This window comes from Tachysurus fulvidraco, chromosome 3, assembly GCF_022655615.1.
Source record: "Tachysurus fulvidraco isolate hzauxx_2018 chromosome 3, HZAU_PFXX_2.0, whole genome shotgun sequence".
Classification (NCBI taxonomy): domain Eukaryota; kingdom Metazoa; phylum Chordata; class Actinopteri; order Siluriformes; family Bagridae; genus Tachysurus; species Tachysurus fulvidraco.
In genome coordinates this window covers 5,842,961-5,854,428 of record NC_062520.1, presented here as the reverse complement: position 1 = coordinate 5,854,428, position 11,468 = coordinate 5,842,961, and the positions used below count along the sequence as shown (strand labels likewise).

Below are 11,468 nucleotides of genomic sequence, written 5' to 3'. Positions count from 1 at the left end.
TTCATTAGGGATAAATACAAACACATTTAAATATAAACAATGAATCTTTTTGTATTATGTTTCTTATGTTCTGTAACGCTGCTCTGAGACAAAGTTCATTGTTAAAAGTGCTATACAAGCAAAATTCATGGCTCTGTTGTTCTACTATAAATCTTAAACTATCTATCTATCTATCTATCTATCTATCTATCTATCTATCTATCTATCTATCTATCTATCTATCTATCTATCTATCTATCTATCTAACATTTTTATGTATGTCTACATTATATCTATCTATCTATATACAGGGACTTGTATCTTGGTTTATCTCATATATTTCTTTATTATCAGCAGAAATCACTAACTGCTGAGACCCTATAAACCCTCAACCTGAAAATAAGTGTGTGTGTGTGTGTGTGTGGGGGGGTGATAGATATATAAATATATATATATATATATATATATATATATATATATATATATATATATATAGAGAGAGAGAGAGAGAGAGAGAGAGAGAGAGAGAGAGAGAGAGAGAGAGAGAGATCTGGTACATAGACTAATCATCAGAAAAACATCAAAACCTTTACTGTCGTTCTTGTCGCATGGAACAGGACATCATGCTGAAAAAGAAAAACAACAATTGTTCATTTCACTCTAATGAATATGATCTGCTTCCTGGATTGTATTTGTATTTGTTTATTTCATAATAATTCTCTTTTTTTTTTTTTTGGACATCAACTGTGAAAGATGTTCATGGAGCATTAAACTGCAGTGCTGACAGGTTAGAGAGAGAGAGAGAGAGAGAGAGAGAGAGAGAGAGAGAGAGAGAGAGAGAGAGAGAGAGAGAGAGAGAGAGAGAGAGAAATAGAGAGAGAGAGAGAGAGAGAGGGTTTCACCTCATTTAACATACATCATTCTGCCCATCAGATCATAACCGAGACCTTCGCTAACACTGAATGTGAGTTATAGGAGAGGAAAAGCACACGGCTGTGTAGAACTTTTGTCATGTCATCATCAACATAATGGCGGTGATGATGATGATGATGATGATGATGATGATGATGATGATGATGATGATGATGGTGACGAGGATGAGGAGGTTAAAGAGGATGATGAATGGATTATGATGAGGATGAGGAGAATTAAGAAAATGATAATGTGATAAGGATAATGGTGATAAAGTGGATGTTGATGAGGATGAGGAGGGTAAAGAGGATGATGAAACTAATGAAGATGAGGAGGGTGAAGAGAATAATAATGATGAGAGGGTGATGAGGATGATGGTGATGATATTGTTGATGATGAAGTGTTGAAGAAGGTGTGTAAAGAGGATGATATTAGTGATGTGGATGAGAAGGATGATAACGTTGATGATGATGATGATGATGATGATGATGATGATGATGAGAATAAGGAACATGAATAGGATCATGATGAACAAGATGAAGGCATGATGATTTCAATTGAAATAATTATAATGATGGTAAATAAGATGATGGTTGTGATGATGAAGATGACACAGAGATGATAGCGACGACGACGATGATGATGATGACGACAAGCATGACAATGATGACAATGATGACAAGAATGACAATGAATGATGAAGACGATAATGACCGTACTCTGTGTTGATCGAGATGACTACTCTTTGATGATGACTGTAGATTCAGATGATTGCGATGATGGACATGATGATGACAACAATGTTGACGATGATGATGATGATGATGATGATGATGATGACGATGACGACTGTAGATTCAGATGATGATCGTGATGACAGTGAATATAACTGTGATGATGATGAAGGTTATGATGGTGGTGATGGAGATGAAGATGACGATGATGAAGGACAGGTTCACACACGCATGTACGCACGCTCTCTCGCTCACACTTGTCTACGGAGCTCGCGCGCCCTGCCCTTTTTTTCCTCCCTCTCACAGTGGAAGCGCGTGTCGGCAGCGCGCACATCCATCTACAGCAACCACACGCTTCTCCATCTATCCTTCATCCTTCCGTGATTGTGTCGCAGGAGGACTAAAGCATGGGGGAACATGGCACAGCGCGGTGCTGCGCCTCCTAAAGCCGAGCCGCAGATACCTCCTGCTCTCCATTCATCCTGAGGAGCTCTGAAGCTCGACCACTGAGAGGTGAGTGATGCACGCGGGCTTTGATTTTAGCCTCAAATGAGAAATCATGGGATATTTTCATCAACAGTCCAGGAGCAGAAAGCAGCGCGCGGTGTTACAGCTGATTATAGCAAAGCCGCAACATGGTGGAGAAAATAGTGTAGAACATGTTGTTAGGTCTGCAGCTGATCTGGACAAACTGTGCTGTAGTGATCTTTATTATATCACAAGTCTGAGTCAAATATGTTCAACTGATCGTCATAGGGTTTAGAGCAGAATAATACGTCATCTCCTCTTTATTGTAAGCGGAATAAAAAGAAAAGTGAGAAAACGCATCTATTCTTTTATTTGTTGAGGAAATTGCGTTATTTATTTATTTATTTATTTATTTATTATTATTATTATTATTATTATTATTATTATTATTTTACAAATAAGACCAAACCCCCATAAAACATTTTATTTGAATTTACATCAAAATCTCTCTCTCTCTCTCTCTCTCTCTCTCTCTCTCTCTCTCTCTCTCTCTCTCTCTCTCTGTGTGTGTGTGTGTGTCTCTGTCTCTCTGTGTGTCTCTGTCTCTCTCTCTCTCTTTCTCTCTCTCTCTCTCTCTCTCTCTCTCTCTCTCTCTCTCTCTCTCTCTCTCTGTCTCTCTCACCCCCCCCCCCCACCCGAACAACGTCTAATGAGAAACACAAAATGTACCATCAGCCCATAGTGCTCGTAAGTGTGGGATATTACAGAGAATGTGACAGATATTGCCAGCAGGAGGACAAAGGCGCCCCCTGTTGGTACACCACGCATGCGCACTGCTTAAAACACACAAGGCAAATCAGTAAAATTTTACATACCAGATTCATGCTTTTCAGGTCCTCAGTGCAACTCTGACATCATCTCCGCTTTCTCACCGTGTAACATAATTAAGGTGTACAGAGAGGTTATGATGAGTTAAAAAAAATCACAGTGTTTAACTGATTACCTTTTAAACAAACACTGTAACTGTGACCAATCAACACACCCGGCACTTGCTGGTGGTTGCTCTACAGAGCCTAGTGTTGCTGTATGTAGTATTATTAATACTATTAAATTCAATTGCAGTTTTTCTTGATGGCTGCCACCGCTACCCTTTTGTCACTTCTACTTACATACGCTGTTACGTAATTCCTGCCCCATCACACTGAATCAGAGTCACTGTAACCAAATAAGTACTGGCGGATTTATATATAGAAAAATCCCTTTACACATGGACACACACACACACACACACACACACACACACAGAGAGAGAGAGAGAGAGAGAGAGAGAGAGAGAGAGAGAGAGAGAGAGAGAGAGAGAGAGAGAGAGAGAGAGAGAGAGAGAGAGAGAGAGGGTGTCTAAGTAAGCCTTGAAGCAGTGACTTGAATTATTTAAGCATCTGCATTTGGGGAAGCCTCTGTGGCCATAAATATGATTTATTCATGGTTTAAAAATGTCTCTGTAACTTAGCAGTTCTCTTTTTATCCTTATGCTTCTTAATGCTAAATTCACTAGCAATAACGTTTTGTGTCACAGTACATTATGTTCATTTTTAAATGTATTCAGGTTTTATGCAGCACACTAAAAGACGAGTGTTAGGTCTTAGCTAACTGTAAAATCGGGGAATTCAAACAATGAAGAAAGAAAAAATTTGGTAATGTTGGCTAGCTTGGCTAGTTGACCAGCTAGCTAGCGTTTATCAGAGCAACATCGTAAAAAGAAAAACACAGTGACGCAAAAACTCAAGCGCAAATTAATCATTTAACTTAAAACTGCTTTGTTTCGTTTTTCAGATGAAATGAGTGCAAATCTTCTTTTTGTAAATCACAGATAAATTTCACACAAAGTCTAGAATAAACCCCTGCTTTCATGACTCATTCTTGAGTTTAGGCCACGCCCATGGCAGATATTTTCACCGCTTTACACACTACTCTGCTAGTATCATGTGATCTGGTGTTTACGCTAATCAATGAGTATTCATGTTTTAAGAAGGTTCTTAAAGGTTAAAACTTTTCATATGCAGTCTGAAGAATATAGAGCTTCAGAAGTAGATAAATGGTACCTAGTACATTTCAAGTGATAAATATTACCAATAAGTGACAAGTTTTTTTGCTTCTTTTACAGTTACTTACCTGAGCCAAGAAACATGGATCCACCCTCAAGCAGTCAGCAGTTCGGCGCCAAGAAACGCGTCAAAATCCACCCCAATACAGTCACCGTAAAATATGCCACACACTTCCCACAGCCAGGGGACGAGGGCTATGATGATGCACCCTCCTTCGAAGACTTTGGATCCTTTATGGAAAGTAACCCCAGCAAAAGGCTGGTGACGGACTCTGGCCACGGGAGGACTTTCTTTGGAACTATGGACGTGCGTCCTAAACCAACAGGTGAGCAGAAGGATAAGGGAGTAGGTAGTCAGCTGGCTAGTTTTGGTGAGGCATCGGTTTTAGCATCGAGGGTCACCTGGGGAGCGTTGTTTGGTGCTGCAGTGGCTCACGGGTGTGTAGCTTTGATCACACGACTCGCAGCCGATCGCTCCAAAGTGCCCTCTTTAGAGCTCATTTTTATTCGCTCTGTCATCCAAGTGTTGTCCATATTAGTGGTCCTGTACAACAAGGAAGCCCCGTTTGGTCCTAAGGGCTATCGTTTGCGTCTCTTCTTCTACGGAGTTTGCAATGTCATTTCCATCACATGCGCCTACACGTCGTTCGCTATCGTCCCACCTAGTAATGGAACCATCATGTGGAGAGCCACGACGACGGTGTTCAGTGCCATCTTGGCCTTCCTCCTTCTGGACGAGCGCCTCGGATACACGGATATAGTCACGGTAGTGGGCAGCCTCTTCGGGCTGTGCCTGGTCATGATCCCAAACATTGCAGATGAGGAGAAATCACCCCTGGGTTTCTGGAAGGAGGCGTTTGGCTACACCATGACCGTGATGGCCGGGCTCACGGCTGCTCTTTCGATGATCGTGTACCGCGCTATCAAGGAGCGCGTCAGCATGTGGACGGCACTGTTCACCTTCGGTTGGACGGGAACAGTGTGGGGAGCATCTACCATGTTCGCCATGCAGGAGCCTATCATCCCTTTGGATGGCGAGACATGGGGCTACCTGATTGGCATCTGCATCTGCTCCACCGTGGCGTTTCTCGGGGTTTACTATGCCCTGAACAAGTTCCATCCTGCTCTAGTGAGCACCGTGCAGCACCTGGAGATTGTTGTGGCCATGTTCCTGCAGCTCGTCGTGCTGCGCATGGTGCCATCCGCTTACGACATCTTTGGCGCGTTGGTCATCATGATCAGTGTGTTCGTTCTCACGGGTCTCAAGCTGTACTGGGTGGGACGGGCCATTCGACAGGATTACCAGGAGATCTTGGACTCACCGATCAAATAAGAATGCTGTTGATATGTCTGTGCTTGTATGTTTGTTTGTACATGTGTGTACAATGTGTGTGTGTGTGTGTGTGTGTGTGTGTGTGTGTGTGTGTGTGCGTGTGTGAGTGTATGTTTGTAATAGTGTTTCCCCAGTCATCCCCACTTCCTTGGGCACTCTAAATGTGCAATTGATGAATGTCTTGATATTCTATTTATTTTGTATAGTGTTGTTGAAAGAGTGCACTGTTATCATGTCTTTGGTAAGTGTTGGTGTTTAAAATAAAAAAAAAAGAAACAAGAAAACAAAGATTCGTGGTGTCTCTCGTTCTGATAGCATCGATTTGTTTTGTCCTGGTTTCAGATTTCATACGGTTTCATTTTAGACACTTTCACATGCTCTGTCATTTCCCTAAGTATCACAAAATTTGCTCTATTTTCTATCCATATTTCTCAATTCAATTCAACCAATTAAAGTCCTACAAATACAATTCTGCCTTCTTTTCCTTCTTCCATCTTGAGTAATACAGTATAATGGATCTGTAAAAAGAATAAGAGGAAATTTCCGACACATTTAACACGGCAGTGAGAACAGAAAAAGCCTGGATTTAACTACCATTGATTTTCGCTGACATTGTCTGTGACTCCCGAAGTGATAAGCAATCACTGCGTTCCCTGGGTGAGAGGAGGTGAAGAATAAATAAGGATATGTTGGTTGATTCAGATAGAGGAAAGAATTATGGCTTTTCAGAGTTGTTACACCTTTCAGAGATCGTATCCCATTCATTTTCTGTAGCATTTATCATACACAGGTTCAGAGGGCACAATTTCACATGCTATGGACAAATAGAGAGGCCAATCAGCCTACAACACATGTCTTGTGGAAAAAAAACAGAGAACCGGTAGAGAAAACTACGGAACCCAGAGGAAACCACTGACTCAAACCCCCAACCATGGAAATGTGAGACAAGCATGCAAGACACTTAGCCTGTATGACTCCCTGTATCATCCCCTTTAACAGTAAATTACAAAATAATATGTTATGTTATATTTGACAAATGTGTTGCTGTTGGTGTCCCCCAGCCACTCCCTGTTCGAGGTCGCCACAGAGGTTCATCCGATTCACAGATTTGATTTTGGCACAGGTTTTATACCAGATTTCCTTCCTGATACAACCCTCCCATTTTATCCAGGCTTATGACCCGCACTTAGATTTACAGTAGTGCCTGGGTTGGTTCCCTGCATGGAAATCAAACCCTGGCTGTGGCAGGGCATTCGGAGGGCTTGGAAAAACGCCCTCTTTCAAAGAAAAAACAGCATACTACGAAGGACAAAACAGTCATACAGGTAGATTTATTTTAGAAAACAAATAAACAACCAAAAACTACGGTTAAAGTTATGGTTAGATTATCGAATAGGCCACACGCTGTTCTGAAATCCTTGGAAATACAGTAAGTGCATCTCCTGTGGCAATGAGAGCACCAGTTCCTGCTGCTGGACCACCAGAAACCAGTCTTTTATCCATCCAGTATATAAACTACTTTGTTGAGATCATAATTTATGATTTATTTCAGTCTTAAACTTTTAAATCATTAGATCCAAGCTGACATTATTTACATTCTATTTGTTTTTCTGTTGTTGGGGTTTCGATTAGATCCAGTTAATTCAACTGATGAGTCAAACACTCTAAGAACTTGTTAAGAAACTTGGTAATAAATCTAATAGTAGCACAGTTTAGTGATTCTTCCTGCTCTTACACAAACCTGAGTTTGTAACCAAAACAGTTATCACCTCGATGCCAGAACTGAGAAGAGATGATGCTTGATGTAAGTCTTCCATGTATCCTGAGAGACGATGATTCCAGTGAATCAGAGCTGGAGAATCTGAAGGAAGATCGGTGCGGTGTTGTGGAGGGAGTAGGGTTGCAAAGGGGCAGAAAGTTTCCGGTAAATTTCCGATAAATGAAGCTGTAATCTATTACTACTACCTTACTACTAATTAGTAAGGTTGTTATTAAGTTTAGGTATTGGGTACAATTAAGAATGTAGAATAAGGTAATGCAGAATAAGGCATTAATACGTGCTTAATAAGTATTAATAAATAGCCAAAATTCAATTAATATTCATGCTAATAAGCATGGGCGTAAATTTCATTTAAGAGTAGGGGGGGACAATAAATATAAAATTTCTCATGAGCAATTTTTGAAGGGGGGGACACAAATAATAGTTAAATTGTACTTATAAAGATATGTCCCCACAGTGAAAAACTTTGCTTCTATCATTATTATTGTAGTCATTTTATCTAGTCTATGCCACTGCAAGGCAAGTTTATTTATACTGTAGCACATTTCATACACAATGGTAATTCAAAGTGCTTTACATAAAGAAAGTAAAACTATCATAAAAAAATAATCACAACAATAAAAACAAGTAATTAAAAAAAGGTTTTAAATGTTATTTAAAATTAATTAAGACACTTAAAAAGGAATTGATTATACAAAAAATACAGTGAGGTCAGTTCGGACGTAGCACAGTGCTCATTTAGTAAATGCACAGCTAAACAATATGCTAATTGTGGCTATTTTAACATTTGTGTAATTAACATTGTGTAATTAACATAATTGTGTTAAGTTAACATTATGCCAAGTCGTCCCAAATAAAACAATGCATGGGAAACGGCTTTGGCGTGTTAGTTACAGTGCACTGTGTAACAAGCAAGTAAACAAGCTAACTTTAACTAGATAAGTAATATTTTAATCGCTAATATAGCAAATTCATGGGAAAAAAAACATCGGTAATCAGCATTTTTGCCGCAACTAAATTATGAATGAATCTGCATCAACTACATTAAAGAGAATCGCTTTATTTAAGGTGAATAAAATCCCCGACTTAATGGAGTTTAACATTAACTGAGCCGCAGCCACACACCTGACTCGTGTGTACAGAGTAGGTGAGATGTCCTGGGAAAGCAGGCAGTGGGTCAAACCATTGTGAGGAAGGGGAGGGGGGACTCAACTGTTTCTAAATGCATTTTTTTGCGGGTTTTTTTCTACTTAGACTATTATTTAGGTATACATACATATATTTTTCATAATAGAGAGTGCGATATTTTTTTGTATAATTTTTTTTAAGGGGGGGGGGACAATCCTCGGATGGGGGGGGGACATGTCCCCCCCGTCCCCCCGGGGATTTACGCCCATGCTAATAAGCAACTAGTTAAATGACCCTAAAATAAAGTGTTACTGTGCATGTTATGGGAGAATGCAAGTACATGCACGGGTTGTGGCCTCAATGGCCCTCCAGTAAGCAGTGTGCTATGTTCAAGTAACCGAGGAACCTAAATTGCATTAAATCTTGTTGTTTTAAACAAAGTATGCTGCAATTTAAGCACGTTTAAGTTTCATGTTATAGGCAACTCTGCATTTTTTTAAAATTCCGTTTATTTCCATATATTCCCGTTAATTCCCATATATTCCCGTTAATTCCCATATATTCCTGTTAATTCCCATATATTCCCGTTAATTCCCATATATTCCCGTTAATTCCCATATATTCCCGTTAATTCCCATATATTCCCGTTAATTCTCATATATTCCCGTTAATTCCCATATATTCCCGTTAATTCCCATATATTCCTGTTAATTCCCATATATTCCAGTTAATTCTCATACATTCCCGTTAATTCCCATATATTCCCGTTAATTCCCATGGAAAGTTTCCAGCCTTGAAAATTCCCGAAATTTTACAACCCTAGGAGGGAGTGATAAGAGCTCTGAGGTAAGACGCTACTGATCTGTTTTTGGTTTTGTAGGCCAAATTTTCCCAGAAGTACAACACTCACTCAATGTTTGATCACTCGTCAGTGGTCGTAATGTTACGGCCGATCAGCGTATACTTCACCTCAATGCATGTGCAAGAATAAATAAACATAATCAAACACAATCAATCCTGTGTCGGATTCTTGTTAATGACGATTTTTTTAATGGAATATTTGTCACTTTCCATCGTCTTCACATGTACAGAAACCAAACAATCTTCGCAGACAGAATTATACACTCAGGACCTGCTCATTAGCTCAGAGTAACATGATGGATGCTGCAGATGAAATTAGCAACTCGATTTAATAAGCATTCTTTTATGGGTTCTTTAATAACAAAATGTTTTATGGGTTCAGTTGCAGTCCTAATGCTGCTCAATGAGAAGCTAAATTATTAATGTCACAAATGAACATTTCCCTCAAATGAAGTTCTTCGCTGCTCTCGACAAACTTTAGTGGTAACAAACTTTTATCAAGCTTAGCTCCAAAAGGCTTTTGAGTCAGAGCAGGCTTTTGTTAAACGAGTTAAAGGCTGAGTGTAAACACATTTTGAGCCACCGAACGATAAGTCGGACACCGGTGACAGACATAATGAACATCTCTGAAACTATGAAATAAGAAGTCTAAAAAAAAGATTCATTCAGCGTTACAAACCTCTGAGATGTCAGTCAGGTGGTACAACAGTGTCATTTAACCCTTGTATGATGTTCGGCTCTGTGGGACCCATATTCATAAACATCAATAGTTTTGAAAAACTTTGCTACCTTGTAAATTTGTTGATTTTTTTCCACTCATAACTTGATGAAATTTGATTTTCTTTTTTTTATTATTATTACATTTTATTAAAAAGCAACCAAAAACGAGTAGCACTTTAATTAAAAAAATGTGATGTAATAAAGGTAAAGGGCAAATATTAACCATATATGCTGTTTATATTACTTGTAATTTGGATGAAGTAAGTAAACATCTGTAGAGTATTTTAACATAAAATTTTTTATTGTGTTGAATTTAAAAATGGGGGGGGCACGGTGGCTTAGTGGTTAGCACGTTCGCCTCACACCTCCAGGGTTGGGGGTTCGATTCCCGCCTCCACCTTGTGTGTGTGGAGTTTGCATGTTCTCCCCGTGCCTCCGGGGTTTCCTCCGGGTATTCCGGTTTCCTCCCCCAGTCCAAAGACATGCATGGTAGGTTGATTGGCATCTCTGGAAAATTGTCTGTAGTGTGTGAGTGTGTGAGTGAATGAGAGTGTGTGTGCCCTGTGATGGGTTGGCACTCTGTGCAGGGTGTATCCTGCCTTGATGCCCGATGATGCCTGAGATAGGCACAGGTTCCCCGTGACCCGAGAATTGTGGATAAGCGGTAGAAAATGAATGAATGAATTAATCACAAAGCACAAGCTTAATATCGAATGAATGAGCCAAAGGCTGCGATGAGTTAAATACCATCACGTTGATGACATCAGCACATCATCCAGATGGCGTGAAGGAAAGTGAAGCAAAGTGAAGGTCAGTCAACATCTGGACGCAAACACACAGTGAAGAGCGAAACCCAGAAAGAACACAAACTACTAGACTAACATTAGACTTGTTTTGATCCCAAATGTTTAAACAGGTGGAGATTATTAAGTATTTTTTACTCCTTGATGTCGCCCCTTTCCCATTTATATACATAAAAGCATCATGTTTAATAAAACTCGACCTGTGTACACTACATATGTGTTTTTTTCTTTCTTGTTTGTTTGTTTTTTATTAGTAAGGGTTTGTTAGTTACAGTTTGTTAGTTAAAGCCCAAGTTACTTCATCTTAAAATTAATATTAAATAATGTGCCTTTTTCACAGGGGAACGTTTTAAGTTTATAATCATAACCGATTATACAATAAGTAAGCATCGTGGACATTGATGTGCTGTCACTGGATTACACACACACACACACACACACACACACACACACAGAGACACACACACACACACACACACACACACACACACACACACACACACACACACAGACACACACACACACACACACACACACACACACACACACACACACACAGACACACACACACACACACACACAGACACTCACACACACACACACACACACACACACACACACACACACACACACACACACACACACA

The 11,468-nt window shown here is 39.8% G+C and overlaps 1 protein-coding gene across 1 annotated transcript; it reads left to right on the top strand.

Annotated features, from left to right (window-relative positions):
• Positions 1-1,750: 1,750 nt before the first annotated feature.
• On the top strand, positions 1,751-5,985 carry slc35g2b (solute carrier family 35 member G2b). The gene is made up of 2 exons (XM_027159707.2): positions 1,751-2,138; positions 4,258-5,985. The coding sequence occupies exon 2, from the start codon at positions 4,280-4,282 to the stop codon at positions 5,528-5,530; it is 1,251 nt and encodes a 416-aa protein (XP_027015508.1). The 5' UTR covers positions 1,751-2,138; positions 4,258-4,279; the 3' UTR covers positions 5,531-5,985.
• Positions 5,986-11,468: the final 5,483 nt, after the last annotated feature.

Excerpts from the sequence above, each read along its gene's own strand:
- slc35g2b (XM_027159707.2), top strand. The coding sequence starts at position 4,280 with ATGGATCCACCCTCAAGCAGTCAGCAGTTCGGCGCCAAGAAACGCGTC.